General features: G+C 55.5%; 2 protein-coding genes across 2 annotated transcripts in view; one reads left to right on the forward strand and one right to left on the reverse strand.

Moving 5' to 3' along the window:
• LOC137776184 (sodium/glucose cotransporter 1-like) overlaps positions 1–8,847 on the forward strand; it is a 94,299-nt gene extending 85,452 nt beyond the window's left edge. Inside the window, 4 exon segments of the mRNA XM_068562431.1 lie at positions 1,195–1,363; positions 3,722–3,937; positions 6,104–6,203; positions 8,552–8,847. Of these exon segments, the coding sequence (XP_068418532.1) occupies positions 1,195–1,363; positions 3,722–3,937; positions 6,104–6,203; positions 8,552–8,847 (781 nt within the window).
• A 4,535-nt stretch (positions 8,848–13,382) lies between these two features.
• RSPH14 (radial spoke head 14 homolog) overlaps positions 13,383–18,090 on the reverse strand; it is a 61,031-nt gene continuing 56,323 nt past the window's right edge. The window contains exons 4-6 of the mRNA XM_068563400.1: positions 15,847–16,072; positions 15,061–15,197; positions 13,383–13,633 (exon numbers count right to left, since the gene is read on the reverse strand). Coding sequence (XP_068419501.1) covers positions 13,395–13,633; positions 15,061–15,197; positions 15,847–16,072 — 602 coding nt within the window. The 3' untranslated portion in view covers positions 13,383–13,394. The remainder of the gene's footprint in view (positions 13,634–15,060; positions 15,198–15,846; positions 16,073–18,090) is intronic.

Consider the following 18,090-nt stretch of genomic DNA (forward strand, 5'->3'; position numbering starts at 1 on the left):
TGTGTTCTTCAGTTTAGAGTTCTATCAATCTCCCTTTAGGTTTATTGGCCCTTTCTCCTGCCATTTCCAATCTACTGTTAAAGCCAACCTGTGAATTTTTCGTTTCATATTTTGAACCAGAATTTCAGTTCTGGAATTTCTATTTGGTTCCTTTTTAAATTTTTTCTAGTATCCAGTTTTCTGTCATGATTTCGCATCTGTTCACTTATAACTATAATTTCCTTTAAGTCCTTTAACATAACTACAGTAGCTGCTTTGAAGTCCTTGTCTGCTCATTTTAATATCTGAGCCATCTTGGGGTCAGTTTCTATTGATTGCTTTTTTCTTGACTATGGGTTACATTTTCTTCTCCACATGCCTAGAAAATTTTATTATATATTGAACATTGTAGATAATACATTATAGAAATTCTGGATCATGTTCCTCTGAAGAATATTGGTTTTTGTTCAAGCATGCAGGTAAATTACTAGTTGATCCCCTTAAAGTTGTGGAGGCCTGGTTTTTATACTTTGTTAGGGTGACTCTGTTTCAGTTTTGCTCTAGTCTTATAGCAAGTTCTTAGTCCTGGGAAATAGTCTCTGCTTCTAAGGCATGGACATTCAGGGGTTTCAGTGAAAAGCCTGAGGTGGTTACCTAGCCCCTCTGACTTGATGAGATTCAAACTCCAATTTCTGTCTCCCCTGCTATAGGCAGGCAATGAAATCTTTGCTCAGCTTTTTCTGCCTTCCAACAGTTGCTTGTTGGTGGACTATTTGGCAATTCTTCCCCACACGCACAACCAAGGGTTTAAAGGGAGTTTACGCAAATCTTTAAAATCAGGTGCCGTACTAATCCATCTGAAATCTTTAGAAATGTGTTACCCCTGAAGAAATTAATATTTTCCAGGTATTATATATTTTAAGCACGACCATCCCTACACAGTCTCCAAATGTGATGAAAATCTACCCATGATCCAGTAACAGGCAAATGGACCCTCAGTTTTATTTGTGCAGAAGTTGAAGGGTTTTTGCCTGCAGCCCTATGGTCCTATTAGTGTTTAGGGGTATGGCTATCTCCTCTGCCACACTTATGAATGGGCACCTGAATTTAACCTAAGGAATAATTAAAACTAGCTAATAGTTTATGGTTTGTAGATATTTTATTGGCAGGCAAGAAACTCATAAAATTGCCATTGACTTTTGGTTTAACTTACAGGTTTTTTGTTATAATCTTACTTGCTGTCTCCATTGCATGGGTCCCTGCTATACAAATAGCACACAGGGAACAACTATTTGAATACATGCAAGCAGTTTTAAGTTACCTGACGCCACCCATTGCTGCCATCTTCCTGCTTGCCATATTTTGCAAGAGAGTCACTGAGCAGGTAGGTGGGAGTTGGCATGGCCACGGCATGGCAGTGTGAGGGCTTGCCTTCACATCATACCTGTCTTTGCAAAAGTTGCCCTGAGAGGGTCTCTTGTGCTTCAGGAGTTGACACCGTTGCATCATTTGCTTTCTGAGAGATGATTTACTCCTGGGCAGCTTTGGTCCAAGCTCCCTCATGCATGCAGGGGAAAGGCAAGCTCTGATTTGTTTTCTTCCCTTTGCAATGTAATCCACTTTCGACCACGCCGTAGATGGTGCAAAGTGTGTGGGATCCTCCTGCATGCTTATCTAGCCACAGGAAGATATGCTTCTGTTGCCTCTGTGCATGGATGTTTCCTGCTCAGAGATTTCAAACTCACAGGGGGATGTTCAGTCATGAGCTCCTACCACCTTCCCTGCATGAAGACCATCTCCTCCAGCCACACTTAAAACTAAATAAAGATCCCAATTAATGGTTTGATCATTTCATCAGTAAGACTGAAAGCACAGTTTGCCAGAATATTTTCATTCATTATTTGAGTCACATCTTGACCTGTTTCTCCTAACAGCACTGAGCAGCTGGGCCTTGCACGAGTTCCCGAGCATGGTGCCTCTGTGACCTGGCTCCTGCCTGCCTCTCAGCCCTGGCCCTCTCCATACACAGTCCCTAGGCCCCAGCCACTGCTAACCGCTTGCAGTGCTGATTGCCTGTTTCGTGCCTTTTCTGGCCCCTCTTCATTCCCATGGACTCTTTGCTTTGCCATGAATATCTTTGTCCACCTCCATCTGGCTGGTGCTTCCTGCAGGCCCATGTCAGGTGTTCAATCCTCCAGACCAATCTGCTAGTGCTTCTTGCTCTGCCTAGCTCACCAGGACTCAATTGAGCACCGAGAGTGGGGTGGGGGGCTGCTGGGCTCTGGAGATGCTCTTCTCTGTGCTCTCTTGGGAAGGGCATGGGCAGAGGAGCAGGCAGTCAGGAGAACCTGCCTCCTACCAGCAATGGTCACCACCCTTGCGGTACTGGGGCCTATCACCAAGGGAAACTGGGGATCTTGTCAGTGGCTCTCCAGCTACCCCTGGTCCAAGGTTACAGCATATTGTGGCTACCTTCCTTGACCTAGAGAACTTCTCCAGGCCTTCTCTCCCACCCTCATCTGGCTTCTGTTGCCCATCTGTTTCTAGATCTTCACTTTTCTGCACGCCTCCTTCAATAAATGGGTCCTGTGGACCGCACCTGGCCTTTGGTTTCAGCTCTTTCTCCAAGATGCTTCCCACACACTGTATCCTCTACCTCCTCCAACACCCAGCCACACCGGAGACAGGCTCCAGATGCAGCTCAAGCACCAAGACGAAGTCCTCACTCTTAAAGAATGGACTGTCCAGTTGGAGGAGACGGATGATACCCAATGAGCAGATAAGATTTCTGAGAGTGGTGTAGTGCTGTTTAAAAGTCAAAAAGGATCATGGAGGTTAGCAAGGTAGGTGCTGGGGGCAGGGGGAGCACAAGGACATTAGCCAAGATAGTGGGAGAAGATTTCTCCTAAGAAAGTGACCTCGAACCTGAATCCTGAAGGATGAGCCAGAAACACCAAGATCTAGAGAGAGAACCAAGCAGAAAGAAGGGCAAGTACAAAGGCCTGGCCGAGAGCACGGTGGGCAGGCCTGACATGCAGGAAGAGGTCATGCTTAGTGGCTAGAGTAGACTGACCAGGCGAGAGGGCGGAGCCAGGTGAGGTCAGCTCGAGCAGATGAGACTTGCTTCTGAGGGCAGCCATGAGAAGCCACGGTGGTCTTCAGCAGAGTCAGGGCACTCCCTAATCCATGCTTTGAAGAGATCACTCCGGCTTCTTGGACAGCGGGTGAGCAGGACACCAGGTACGGATTCCACCTGTGTGAGAAAAGGTGGTAGATCGGGATTGAGGTGGTCACTGTGGAGACGATGGGACGATTTGCTGATGGATTGGGCAGAATGGTGGTAGGGCAGAATGGAAGGAAAGGGGCCAGGGATGTCTCCTGCGGTTTCTGCCTGAGCTGCCAGGGCGATGGAGGTGCCCCTGCAGCAACAGGCAAGACTGAGGTCTCTTTGGACACATTATGTTTGAGATGTGCCTTCACCGTCTAACTTAAAACTGTCTCCAGTATTTCCTAAGTTCTCTGATTGACCTAAGAGAGTGTCCACGCATCTCCGGTCTGTGTTCAGCCCAAGAAGGTGTCATCTCCTCACAGTGCTGAGACTCTGCTTCTGCAAGGCATGTGAAGCCCTTGTTATGCTGAGTTTAGCTGACCAGTTTAGACTGGTCAGGAGGTGAGGCTGAGGATGGCTTGTCTCATCCCCCGTCTTCCTCCCAGGCGACTCTCGGGGCTCCTCCTTTGGCAGGGTGCCTTCTGGGGGCTGACTGGTGGACTTCTGATTGGCTTCTGCCGCATGGTGTCCGAGTTTGCCTACGGGGCCTGGAGCTGCTCGACAAACAACAGGTGCCCTCGGATCATCTGCGGCGTGCACTACCTCTACTTTGCCGTCATCCTCTTCACCATCAGTCTTTTCACCGTCGTGGGGATCTCCTTGTTCACAGACCCGACTCTGGATAAACATGTAAGTGCTGCCGTGAGGATGCTCCGGGGTCCACCGCAGTCCCAGTGTCCCTGTGAACCGCAAGTTGGCTCTGCCAGCTTTGGAGAAAAGTGGCTGAATTCCTGCATTCTTTTTGAAAGCGGGGTGGGGGGCGGGGGGCTGGGGGTTGGGGGGGACAGATGGGTCATAAATAGGCAAATAACCTCCTTGCCTTAAAAACTAAACTAAAAAGCTTTCCAACAGTTCTCCGATTAAGTATTCACTGAGAATGAGAAGTTTGGTTTTTAAAATACAAAATTTCCTTGAAGTGCTAAGGTTGCTAACCTCAGCGTGAATTAATGTAATCAGGGCAGTCCCAGCTGCCACCCACCCAGAAGGGATTAAGCCAGCAGGAGGGGGGACAGTAATGCTGGCAGTGCTGTGGCTGGTGGCTGGGCATGCCTCGTTCTCCTTGCCCGGCCACTTCCCCTCTCCCAGGAGGCAGGTGTCAGTCACCCCAGTTGGAGTGTAAAAAGCCTGGGCTCAGAGAAGTCAAGTCACTTGTCCATGACACCAAAACTAGCCAGCAGCAGGGCTGGGCCTGACCAGACTCCATCGCGTCACCCACGTGGGCATGGCCAGGAGACTTAGCAGGACAGGGGCTTGGCTGAGCCGGAGAGCAGCAGGGAGGGTCCTAGTTGTCCGAGGTGAGGGCAGGAGGAGCTCAGAAGGGAGGCGGGTCTGTGAGACCCGTGTGCCCTGGGGTCTGGGTGAGAGCTGAGAACTTGGAAGGCCGCCTCCCCTCTGGCCACCTTTCTGCTCAGTAGTTCCTTTTGACCCATTCCTCTCTCGCATACAGAGCCCCGTGGGATTGGGATGGAGCAAGTGGGGAGGACGGCCAGGAGTGCCCAGGACAGCTCGCCCACCACACGTCCCCTGCCCTGCTCCCGGCACATGGAGAAGCCGTGGGTGCTGGACCCAAGCTCCTGTCTCTCAGGGTCTTAATGGTCGACTTGTCTGACTTCTTTTCTGCTGCTCTTTTGTTCTCAACATTTTGGTCTTGCCCGCTTCTCAGGCAGCCACGTGCTTGAGTGCTTTTTCTGCCCAGCAGCACAGGTGCTCTGGAGAGGAGGGGAAGGAGGCAAAGGGGAACCGTGCTTTCGGGTCAGTGTCTATGTGCTGCACACCGGGCGCTACCAGGGGAAGCGGGACCACACTCGATCCCATGTTCTTCCTGCCCAGCGGCCTGGTCCACAGGGCTCGTCGTGTAATGGGGAAGGCAAATGCAGACGTACAGCATCACCAGGAAGCAACTCAAGGCTAAACCCAGTCTCTGTCACTGACACGGCAGCAGGTTCATTACTGATGTCTTAGTCCGAGAGGCGGGGCTTGGAGGGGCTGCTCAGTCACATCCCTGCTATGTTTGGGGGAGTGGGAGGGGTGGTGGTGCTGAGATTCAAATGTACCGAAGCCGGTATAATAGATTAAAACCTGCTCTGGGAGAGACTTGGTGGAAATGTTCGCTTACTTGTGCTTCTACTGACCCCAACCCTGAAAAACAGCAAAAAAAAAAAGCAACAGCAATTGGCTGGATTTTACTTCCCAAGGTCTCCATATGTGTTTTCAGGAAGAGAACAAAATAACAGACTAGAAGGGAAGGGATGCTCCCCTTCTGCATCTGTAAATGCCTTGCTGAGCTTGAGCGACTAAGCTTGGCTAGGGACCAGGTCATCTGGGTACCCCAGGTGAACCAGGTCAGGCCTCCTCTGGGCTGCATGAGTGCTCATCTCTGACAGCCAGGAGGGGCTCCTGGAAGGAAAGCAGTTCCCAGGTCTACCCTGCGGGCCCATCCACCAGAAGCAGCAGACCGGAGTGATGAGCAACTTCTCCCACCCTGAAGGGCACAGCTTCTTAGACCCTCAGTTCCTGGAAGAAGCCCTGAGCATGTTGCCTCCTACCCTACCATCCAGCCCAAGACACTGAGGTCACCTTTGGGCAGCCGCACAACCACACGGGACCAGAGCCAGCACTGAAATCCAGGGTTCCCAGGCGCCTTGCTTTCCCCACCCGGCGTTCCTTCTGTCCCTTGTTAGCGTCTATCGACCCTTTTCAGTCCCTCGAGACCCTGGTGCCCAGCTGCGAGCCGTGGCACCATAAGGCCTGCGTGACAGGGTCCTGGGTGGTGACATGTGCCTGCTCTCCCCCCAGCTACACCGCCTCTGTTGGAGTTTATGGAACAGCCAAGAGGAAAGGGTCGATCTGGACAAAGACACACAAGGGAAGAGCCCCGCACCGCAGGCACGGCCAGGTGAGAAGGGAGACCCAAAGCCAGCGGAGAGGCCTGTGCTGCTCCCTGCCCCCACCCCCGCTGTCTCCACTCCCAGAAATGCTTCCAGGCAGAGGCCCCGTCTTTCATTTTCCCAAAGATGCCTTGTGGGTGTTTGTCGAGGGTGAGATGCCTCTCGGACATCCATGTGGCGGTCCGGGCCAGAGAGATCCAGATGGGAGGCGTCAGCAGGTGCCGGGGGAGGAGGGAAGGGTCCGTGAGGGGCAGAGAAACACAAGTGTCTGGTGATCTAGGAGCGTTTCAGCCGGGGTGGGAGGGATCCACCGAGCCACACAGGTCACATTGTGCCTCAGCAGGAGGGGAGGAGGCACTGGGGACAGGGGAGGGACAGCGGGTCACAGAGCCTCACACAGGTATTCAAACCCAGAGGGATTCTGGGAAGTGGGCGGGAGCCTCTGCAAGGAGGAGGGAGCAGCCCCACCCAAGAGGGCGCCTGGGGACACCGCCAAGGACAGCCGGATTTCACTGGGGCAAGAAGAGAGAGTTCCTGGAGAGGCTCGGACCTGGGGGCCCCAGAAGGCCCAGAGGAAAGCTCTCGGCAGATGGGGTCAGAGGCGGAGTGCGGGGGCCCCAGGGAGGGCGACCTGCACCTCCTGAGGCCCTGACGCAAACAGGGATAAAGGCCTAACGAGATTAGCGCTGAGTCTGGGGCAGAGAGTCTGGGGGGACTGTGAGTTTGGGGGAGGGAGGGAGGGAAGGCCTGCCTGGGGAGAGGCAGTGTTCTGGGGCCCCTCTCCACTCCTGCCAGGAACGTTCAGAGCCCAGAGGGGCCTGGGACCCTCTCCTGACACCTGCAGGGCAGGGGAGTGGCCTCTCCTGAGCCAGGCTGCCCCACGCCCCTGGAGGGTACAGGGCTCCCAGGATTGCTCTCCCTCAGGGACAGAGGAACTGCCCGTTGGGGGCCACGTGTGCCGGGGGCTTGTTCTGGGGGCACCTCCCAGCTCCTCTTCTCCCTCGTCCACAATCGTGGGTGGATGCCACGATGACAGTGGCTCACACTTTTTGCCCATTTGGGATGTGCCAAGCACTGTGGAAAGTATGCCTATGTGTGACAGGTACAATTATCATCCCCATTTCAGAGATGGGGGGACTGAGGCACCAAACAGTTAAGTAGTCGGCCCCAGACTCCAAAGATAACCAGGCAGTGGTGGAGCTGGGATTTGAACACAGGCAGTCTGACTCCAAAGCGTGTGCTCTTGGCCACTGGTCTGTCCCACCTCCCGTCATACAGCCCTCGGGCTGTGTTTACATGATCAGTCGCCGTTGATGTACAGCAACCTTTTTGGGCCTGGCAGCTGCGTGATGGTGTGCTGACCCGGACATCTGAGAGACCGAGAGACAGGGCCAGCATATGCCGCTCAGGACCTCTCAGCACCGCAGCAGATATCTGCGTCTTTGGGGTCCTCTGGCGGCAGCACCTCCCCTGTAACACAGGCCCCTCCGTCACTGGCTGACGGGTTCCGCCATCCCTGGTGCTGCCCCAGCCTCAGGACACACAGCTGGTGTGGTGGCTGCCCAAGGGGATGAGACATGGAACAGGTCACAGCGCACACTTCTCAGACCGAGGTGTGCTTGTCTTATCATCAAAGAGGGATCCATTCCCAGACCGGCTGAGCTCACGTGTGTGCGGAGCTGGCCGTGGTGCTGACCCACGCCTGAGCAGGCCTGGGAGCGGCCAGCGTGGGCTGCACTACCAGACACCGGAGGGATATTTAAGCCCCAGGGTGAGACATTTCACTGATTTGGTCCAGAGATGTGAATAGAAACTTGCCCATAATTCCTAGACTTCCCCCGTTCCTGGAGAAAACACCAGTGATTCCCCTTTCAAGGGCCCAGAGGGCCTTACTTTGGGCCAGGCCGTGAGACTGGTACCTACCTGGAGAAGACACACCCCAAGGTTGCTGAGGAGAGCAGAGCAATTGGGGCTTCTTCCATCCTCAGAGGAGCAGCCACTTGCCCTAGACCTACAGAGCTGTGCTGGGCGTGTGCTGGAGACGGGAAGGGTGGGCCCTCCAGAGCCCAGCGGGGAGGGCCTGCCCCGTGACGGCCGGGGTTCTGGGCTGGCTGAAGGCTCTGCCAGTGCAAGGCAAGCATGGCCCAGGCCGCGCCCCGAGCCCCCCCCCCCGCCCCCGTGTCTCTGAGGGCGGCGGGAGGTGCTCTGCAGCAGCGGCTGAGGATTGTTCTCCCCATTAGAGCCAGTCTGTTGGCCTTCCTGCCAGCCTCACCGCTGAGATGTGAGCCCTAGAAAGACCCCCCTCCTGTGTGTGGCCTCTTAGCCTCCTGACCTGTGCCTATTCCCTCTGTTCCAGACGTATTTGAGGAGGCCGGGAGCTGCCTCTGGAAGGCCTGGGACGTGTTCTGCGGCCTGGAGCCACTGCCAGGCCCCAGACTCGCCCCGGAAGAGGCAGTCGTGCAGAAGATGGAGTGTGGTGACACGGAAGGGACACAGCACAGTGCCACGTCTGAAGGGACAGAGAAGCGTGACATGCTGGAAGGAACAAAGCTCCGAGACATGCCAGAGATGTCCCACTGGAGAAAAGTGCCCGACGTCTGCGGGTTCCTCTTGGTATCGCTCACAGTGCTCTGCCACTTCTACTTCTCCTAGGCAGCCTGCAGGGACGTCTGGGGAGCGGGCAAACCACTGCCTCTTGCAAACGCCCTCATCATCGAGGGGACGAAACGTTTCCTACGGGGAGGCCCACGGACGTGGACCAAGGATCACACTGATGAAAACGCGCCCACAGCGTCAACACTGCGGGCTGACGGGCGGCGAAGCCCACTGGTGAGGGCAGAGACCGAAGATGAGCACGTCTGTCCTCTGTGCGATGAGTCATTCTCTCCAGATGGCTCCACTGCACTGGCTTTCACTTTAAATTTAATTTTGGCTTTTTATCTCTAGATATATTTGGGGGTTTTGCTTGTGTTTACTGTCACCATTTCCTTCCTATACCCACCTCCGTTTGCTGTGTTCTCTCCTTTGTAAAGGTATGGCTGCTGGCAAAGATGCTCCTCCTCACGCCAAGGGTCCCACCCACAGGGGGCTGTGCCTACTGCCGATGACCACACAGGCCAGCTGGCGCCAAGGCTGCCATGGATGGAAATGTTGGCTCCTGCCTGGACCCGTGGTGGGGCTGAGGCGGTCTCTACCTGAGGACCAGGCCTCCCTGTGGCTCAGCTCTGTCTGGCTGCACCCCTAGAGGGCAGGTGGAGAGGAAATTTCCCTCCTTCTTGAGCTCTTCCCAGTTCCTCCCAGTCTGCCTGCTACTGGGAGTTGGGCCCAGGGGCTGTATCCCGTTTAGTTGTCAAGTATAGACCACTCCTGGGCTGTGTCTCTGGAGAGGCTCCCTAAGCCACCCCTTCCTCTTCCTTCTTCTTAGACCAAAATAAATGATTTGGGTCTTTAGAAAAAGTTTCAGATGCCCTGAAGTGATTTGGGGGAGGCCCACCCAGCATTGCAAAAGTCACACTCTGAAGGTGCAGTCGGGACCAGCCCCGCATCCCTCGTTTAGTCTTTCAGCTGACATTTTTGAGTGCCTACTATGTGCCAGCACTGCTGGGAAGCAGTCATGGACAGAGCTCATGGTCTAGGGAAGTAGACAATGAAACACGAGCGGTGATGGCCAGCACCTAGTGTGGCCCGCTATTTCCCTGCCCAGGTTATCATCACATTCAAGCCATGGAGCCACCCCATGTGGAAGGACCAGAATCAACCACATTTCACAGAGAAGGAGACTGAGCTCAGCCAGGGGACCGAGTAAATGGGCCCTCTGTGCACGTGCACATGGCAGGAGCGCCCGCAGGGAGGAGGCCTCCCGTGACTGAAGCGGAAGGTCAGCTAGCTGGATAACAGAGGGACATGTGGGAAGACAGGGTGAGGCAAGGGTGTTAGGAGGCCAGAGTGCAGAACTGTGGGAGGTGGGGAGGGCAGGGTGGGCAGGGGCTGGACCTGCAGGCCTCAGATGCTTTGGGATCCTGAGTCCCTGGGAGCTTCAGCCAGGAAGGGGATGGGATTGGATTTGCTGGCTGCTGTTGGAAGATGAAAGGGCGGCAGGAACACCCACCAGGAGGCTATTAGAGGAATCCAGGCAAGTTAGCAGCAAAAAAGAAAAGACAAGGGAACAGCATCAAGAGAAGCCAGCAATTAGAAGTAACAGGACTCAAGTACTAGACTTCTGGAGGGAGGGCCCAGGAGTGACTCTCTGGCTTGAGCATGTGGGCAAAGGGTGTACCAATTCCAAAGACAGGCCACACTGGAAGAGAGCAGGTGCAGGAGAAAAGTGGAGCACCGTTTGGGACATGTGCAGTTTGAGTTGCATGAAGATACTTATTGCCGTCTTGACAATGTTAAGTCCTCTGTTTCATGAACATGGGATGTCCTTCCATTTATTTAGGTCTTCTAATTTCTTTCAACAGTGTTTTGTTTTCAGCACTCAAGTTTTGCACTTCTTTTGTTAAATTGATTCCTGGGTATTTTATTCTTTTTGATGCTACTGTAAATGAGGTGTTTTTTTCTAATTGAGATATAGTTGATGTACAATATTATATGTTACAGGTGTACAACATAGTCATTCACAATTTTTAAAGGTCATACTCCATTTATAGTTATTTTAAAATATTGGTTATATTTCCTGTTATACAATATATCCTTGTAGCTTATTTATTTTATATATAAGAGTTTCTACCTCTTAGTCCCCTATCCCTTTTCTTAATTGCATTTTCAGATTGTTCATTGCTCATGTACAGAAAATCCTGCAACTTTGCTGAACTCGTTTATTAGGTCTAATATTTTTTAAGTGTCTTCCTTGGGATTTTTCATATATAAAATCATGTAGTGTGCAAGTAGAAATAGCGTACTTCTTTCTTTCCAACCTGGATGCCTTTTATTTCATTATCTTGCCTAAACTGTCCTGGCTAGAACCTCCAGTACAATGTCAAGTAGAAGTAGTGAGCGCAGACATCCTTGTCTTGTTCCTGATCTTAGAGGGAAAGCATCCAGTCTCCTCATCGTTGAGTATGATGTTAGCAGTGAGTTTTTGCAGATGTTATCATGTTGAGGAAATACCGCTCTTTCCTATTTTGCTGAGAGTTTTTTATTTTGTTTTAGTTTGGGATTTTTTTTATGAATGGGTGTTGGATTTTGTCAAGTGCTTTTTTTGCATCTATTAAGATGATCATGTGGTTTCTGTTCTTTATTTACACATTACATTGATTCATTTTCATGTGTTAAACCAACCTTGCATTCCTGGGATAAATTACAGTTGGTCATGGTGTATAATGATTTTCTCATGTGGCTGGATTTGGTTTGCTAATATTTGGTTGAGTTCTTGTGTCTATATTCATAGAGGTCTATAGTTTTCTTTCTTTATGAGGTCTTTGTCTGGTTTGGGTATCAGGGTAATACTGTCTTCATGGAATTAATTGGGAAGTGTCCCCTCCTCTCCTATTTTTTTAAATTAGTTTGTGAAAGACTGGTATTAATTTTTGCCTGGAGACATTTAAGGGTAAGTATTAAGTTGGATGGAAGGTCCAGAACACAGCACAGAGGCTGGCGCTAGAGACTCAGACTGAGGGGAGAGGAGACAGTGGGCCAGCCTAGCTAAGAAGTGAACCTGGTAGAGGAAGCCCAAGTCAGGCAGATGAGATTGTGCAGGAGAGCAAACAGAGATGTCAGGTTAAGAAAGAGGGTTCTTTCTGCAGAGGAGACTAAGAGGGCACAACCAGGGCCCTGGGAGGAGGACCAAGACAGCCTTCACAGGAAGGGAGCACTGGCACCTGGGTTACTGCTCGGGCCAAGCACAAAGAGCACGGCAGCAAGAAGTCCAGAGCCCTTCAGGGAGGTGGTAAGGGTGGAGCCAGCGTGCTATGGTTGAGGCAGGATGAGGAAGTGGAGCCCCTCAAGCCCCAGTTTTCCTGAAGGAGGAAAGGTTTCCTCTTACAGGGCCTTTTTTGAGAATGAGGTTTAACCTGAAACCCCAGCTGGGCCCAGCAGCCGGTCCCTCCCAGAACAAGAGGGGCTGCTTGGGCTAATCCTGGGATCCCAGGACGCAAACGTCTCTGTGTTTCTGCTAGGAAAGTGAAGCCTCCAGGCCCTGGAAGGACTACAAGAAGGCACTCACCTGGGGATTCTAGCTCTGTGGGTAGCGTCTATTCTGGGAGGTTCTGTCCCTCAGGAAGTGTGGCTGCTGGTTGGTGATGTAACAAGGGAACGAGGGAAACCTGGTGTAAGGCAGGGAGCCTCGGAAACCTCATGGGGGAGATTAAGGCTTCGGCTCAGCCCAAACGAGTCCAGCCCTGAAGCTGAGCCGCTCCTGCAGCTTCTCCAACAGAGGTCAGAACCCTACCAGACCACCAGACAGGATGGGTCGGGGAGATCAAGGAGTCCCCATGCCTCCTCCCCCCCGCAGCCTGGCTTCTCCACCCCTCTAACCCCCCGCGCCCCCCGAGGGCTCTCCAGCCTCCTTAGCCAGTTTCACTGCAGGAGAAGCAAGGCAGGTGGAGGCACAGGTGGGAGCTCCCTGGAGGGGGGCCCGGCAGACAACAGGGGGCGGGCTGGGGGGGAGGTCGGCCTCAGGCCAGCCGGAGCTTATGCAGGTGACTTGGCTTTGGAGAACACAGCTGTTTGGGGGGAAGACCTTAAGGAGCTACCCTGAGCTCTGAGCTCTCATCCCTGGGGCGGGGGTGGGGGCCTCTTACAACTCACCCTCCTCCAGCAAGAGCCCACTTGGGGTTGCACCTGTGACCTTCCTTCCTGTCACCCCACGTGGGGAGGGGGCAGACCTGGTGAGCAGGGCCACACCCAGCCACACCCCAAGGGTCTATTCACTAGAGCATCCGGCTCAGGCGGTGCTGCCTGGACCAGCTGTTCCTTCCCCCACCCAGCTCCCTGCCCCCACCTTGTCCCTAGATGCTTGGCCCTGCTCTGTGCTTTCCCAGGGGACTCGACCACAGCAGGCAGCAGGGATGCCTCGCACCCGGCCCTGGACCCTGGGTTCAGCCTGTGACCCGGTCCTTCTGGGCCGGGCATTTCCCCTTTGGCAGGAGAGAGGAGAGACATGACCTGCCCCAGAAACATCAGGTGCCATTCAGACCAAGATAAAGAGATTCAGCACGTTTATTCAGGCGTGGAGTCAGCAGGTGGGGCCGGTAAGAGGCTCAGGGTTTCCACTCAATGACTTTGACGGCGATCTGGGCTGCCCACTGCACAGCCGCACTGGTGTCCTCCTCGAGGGCCCGCAAGGTGGGCACGTGGGACTGCAGGAGCTTGCGGCCCTCGGGGGCCTCGGCCAGCATGGTGAGGACCTTGATGGCATTGAGGCGCGCCTTGCTCAAGGATGAGTGCAGTAGCTCCAGCAGCGGACGGATGGCCTCCGCGTCCAGGGCCGCGTACTTCCCTGCAGGGCACCAAGGCCAGGCGTTCCTGGGGGGGTCCTTGCCCACCTCCCTCGCCCCCCAGCCCTCCCAACGCAGGCTCCACACCCTCCCTGCCCCCAGCCTGGGCCCCACAAGCTCCCCAGCTGGCTTCTCCCCAACCACCAGGTACCTGTCCCGCAACCCAGTCCTCTCAAGGCAGCATGAGGGGTCTTTTGAAAATTAAAATCCAATCGAATGAGAAGGGGAGACGCCCCTCCTTAATCCTTACTTGCTGCCCACCCCCTCACCCGCTGAAACGCCACGCTGCCGCCCCCGCCCCCTGCCCCCTGCCCCCTGCTCTCCTGCACCGAGCACTCTCTTTGCTGCCAGACCGTCCAGCCCCTTTTGCCCTGCGAGCTCCCCTCTCAGAGGACGCTCTGCCCCCGTACTGTGCCCACCGTCTCCCCCAGGTCACTCTTCACTCTGACGCCCCTGCCAACCTCAGACAGCAGAGGCCGAGACGTCTGGGTCCCCATCGCCCAGCACAGAGCCTGGCCTATGGCAGGGGCTCAGGGCTCCTCGACTGGAGTGCTAGCTCAGCGAAGTGACCTCACCTCCCCCAAATTCCCGTGTTGTCCGGACCCCCTGAGAGCCCCCCAGCCCTCCAAGCACTCCTACAGGAAGCCCAGGTAAGACACTGACTGCACTGAGGACGCCCACGAGATCCACGCTCACGGGGAGCCCCACACTGGGGGTCGGCACCCTGACCGCATGATCAATCAGAAGGGGGCTGTGGACTCTGGGAAGGCCCCAACCTCTCCCCCTGGTGCGTCTCAGGTTTCACCATCAGGACGAACTGGGGAGTGGCAAGCAGTCCCAGCGCTGGGGGGATCTGCAGACTGCTGACTGAGAATCAGAGGCCCAGGTAGTTCTCCGTGGATCAGCAAGGAAGCTCAGGGCATGGGGCTGGCACAGGCACGGGAAGGTCAGACAGCTTTCAGAGGTCCTGCGGGGACCCTAGCCTCCAGGTGGGAAAACCAGCCCAGGCCCTTCCTACCGCCCAGGTCGGGTGACTGAGCATGGAAGCCTGGCTGCTGGGAGTCTGCATGGGGGTTGTAGCCTTACGCTCCTATTCGCCCCCTCCACACTGAGAAAAGTAACATTGATCAAGAAACACGGCAGAAGCAAGGGCTCCAGTGTTTGCTTAGACCTCAGCATAACGGACTCATGAGTGGCAAACGAATCAACCCCAGAATTTCGGCTCACAAGGGGCCTGGGTCAGACGCAGGAATTCCAAAACCAAGGAACAGAGGGAATAACAGGGACGGGCCCCAGGCGGTGGGCCCTCTGTGGCCTGGAAGGAGAGGGCGGAGCCTGGGACCAGGGAGGGGCAGTACTCAGCTTGCTAGGGGGCTGCGGTGACCCCCCACCCTGTAAGCGCCGACGCCCAGCCAGCGGGCAGCCTCACCTTCGGTGGTCACTGTGACGTACATGAGGGCCCCAGCTGCATTGGCCTGCACCTCCTCTTCCTTGTCCTTCAGCAGGTGCACCAGGATGGGGATGACGTCGTGCTGCCACATCTGGTTCTTGCCCTCCAGGGGGATGCTGGGCCAGAGAGGGGGCAGCTGGGTGGCTGCACTTGGAGGAAGAGGGGGACAGGGCCCAGGACCACCCCAGGGGGACACCAGGGGAAAGGACTTGGGTTGAGACCATCCCTGGTGGCCACGCCAGGGTGCAGAGGAGCACTGGTGTGAGGTGTGGGTCCCACCCCGACACTCAACGACCTGGGAGCACGGCCTGGGGCCATAGAAGGCCAGACCCAGGAGCCAGGGGTGGTGAAATGAAGGGAGGTGGCCACAGCTAAAGCAGCTCTGAGGCTCTGTGATCCTCAGGCTCCAGGCCGGGATTTAGACTGTGATCACAGTGACACTGGGTCACTAGTGACTAGACGCCCGCAGCTCCACGTCCTGACCTGTGAAGGGAGCCACCACCTTCCTCGGAGGAGGTCTAAGTGTGCAGATGGCACCTCCTGTGCTTGCCTTCCTCATGGGAGGGGGACAACCCTCTCGTTTTTGCCAGGAGTGGGGGCTTCCTGGGACACAGGACTGTCAGGGCTAAACCCAGGCCTGGGCAGGCAGATGCCCCAGTGGAGGGCTCCTCTTCCGCCAGGGCACAAGCAGGTGAGGGGAAGCAGGGGCCTGGGGCGCCACTCCTGCCCTCCCCGCTCCGTCCCTTGTCCCCGACCAGGCCTCACCTGACTGCGATTAGTGCTTGGGTGGCTTTGCTGCGGATGTTGCTGTTGGCGCTCAGGAGCTTCTCCTTCAGGAAGGGCACCGCCCGGCTGGCCAGTGCCTCGGTGGCGTCCTCCATCAGGCAGGCGGCCAGCGTGTCCAGGAGGAGCTCCTGGATCCCTTCCTCCTCCCTCTGCAGCTTCCACACCAGCGAGGGGATCAGGCTGCTGTTGACAATGCCCTTGGCCCCTGCAGGACAGGAACGGGCGCTGAGGGTGGGCCATGGGCCACCTCCCACCTGTCACCTGTGCTGGGAACCAGAGGGCTGGCGGGGGGTGGGGGCGGTGGTATTTGACAAGATAAATTGCAAATCCCCCCCTCCCGCTGCCAGGCAGGGGGCCCGAGCAGCCAGCATGTGGCCGTGGGTGACTAGCTGGGGTGAGAACCACGAGGACCCTAAAGGTCCAGCCTTTGGTCGCCTGTGACTGGGGGCACCAGCCTGAAACAGCGGCCTGAGAAGCAGCAGCCACTTCTGCAGGGCCCAGGCACACGGGGAGCCTCCCTCCCCCGCCAACCATGGTGCAGCAGAGATAAGGATGGGGGACAGGGCAGGGGGACCCGTCAATTCCCTCCTTCCCATCTGCAACATCTCTGTGATGCTGGAGCCGCAGATCAGCCTGGCCAGCCGTGGGGACAGGAAGAAAGCTTGCAGTGGGGTCTGAGGTAGAAGATTTAGAGTGAACAGGCCGGCATCTTATGTAAAAAGAGCTGTGCCCCCAACCACAGTTGGTGGGCAATCCACAGAGTCTGGCCAAGGGGTCTAAAGGCGCCTGGTGGCCCTCAGGGAGGGGGCTCCACATGGCACAGCTGGGAGAAAATGCAGCGAGCCACCCCCCTTCCACTGTGAACGGTTCTGCCTCACTCCTTCCAGCCTCTACTCCCACCTGGGGGGTCAGTACACGGCTGGCTGCCCAGAGGAGACCCCAGAGATGGCCCAGGCGGCAGCCCAAGGGTGCTCACAAGTGCCCAGAACTTCTGGCAGAGCGGCCGCCACAGGAAGAGAGTGGGCACCGGGGAGGGCGGCCCTTCCCTGCCGCTCTAGGTGTCACTACTGCCCGACAGCCCACCCTCTCCCCGGCCTCCCCAGCAGCCCAGGCTGCCCACCGTGAAGCCATCCAGAGCCCCCATGGAGGTGCCACCAGCGGACACCTCTGTCTTCCGCCTCCCCAGCTCAACTCTCTAATTTACTCTAGAGAGACAAGTAAACAGGTTCATTAGCCTAAAGGTCTCTGAGTGCCAATTAGCATCAGGGATTTCCTCTTTGAAGACACCACCCAGCCTTCCACCCTCACTCCCCGAGGACATCAAATGGCAGGTGCCTGGGGTTAGGGGGTGGAGAGGCAGGGCAGCATGTCCAGAGGCTCCAGTGCCCCCAGCCAGCTTCTCACTGGGGTGTCCGGTGGAGCTGCTAGCTCTGTCCATTTGTTCTCAGGATGCTCACAACACAGGAAAAGCAGTTTCCTGCTGCTTCAGGAGTACTGGGCTTTTTAAGATTTAATATACACAGATTTAAAAAAAAAAAAAAAAAGGCTAGGTTGGACTCCTAAATGCATCCAGCTATGTGACCTTAGACAAGTTACTTACCCTCTCTGAACCTGGTTTCCTTATTATTAATACAAGCCCACCTGGCAGGGGGTTGTGCAGTATCAGTGGAGTAGGGGGTGGGAAAGTGCTCTGTGTAAGGGACTGTCACCATGTGCCCAGACACCCAGGCCTGGCACAGCGAGAGTCTCCCAAATACCACCAACATTGAGTTCCAGCTGCAGGCAAGCCTGTGGGTGGGGGTGAGGGCTGAGGAGCAGGATACAGAGATAAAAGCTGCACAGTCCCTGCCCTGCAAGAACACCTGTCAGTGGTCCCGAAGCCACCTCTCCTGGGGGCCTGAGGCCTCCCTCCCCTTCAGCCCTGCCCTCCGGCGGGGCCACCACCAGACAGCACATCTGGGCCTCCTGCCCCGGCTCCAGTTCCAGCTCAGGCACCTGCCCCCAGGCTACCTGCCTGCCCCAGCCACAGTCTCACTCGGCCATGACCTGGACGGCCACTGCCCAGCTCACAGGGCAGAGGTGACAATTTGACCTTCCAAGAAGGACTGTGCTGACCGATGGAGGGATAATGTTCCTGACAGGGGGCCACCTGAGCAAAGGCAGGGGGTGAGGGATTTGTGCATTGTCAATCAGGGCTCAATGGTGGCCTCACTTGCACCCGGG

The sequence above is a fragment of the Eschrichtius robustus genome, chromosome 14, assembly GCF_028021215.1.
Source record: "Eschrichtius robustus isolate mEscRob2 chromosome 14, mEscRob2.pri, whole genome shotgun sequence".
Classification (NCBI taxonomy): Eukaryota; Metazoa; Chordata; class Mammalia; order Artiodactyla; family Eschrichtiidae; genus Eschrichtius; species Eschrichtius robustus.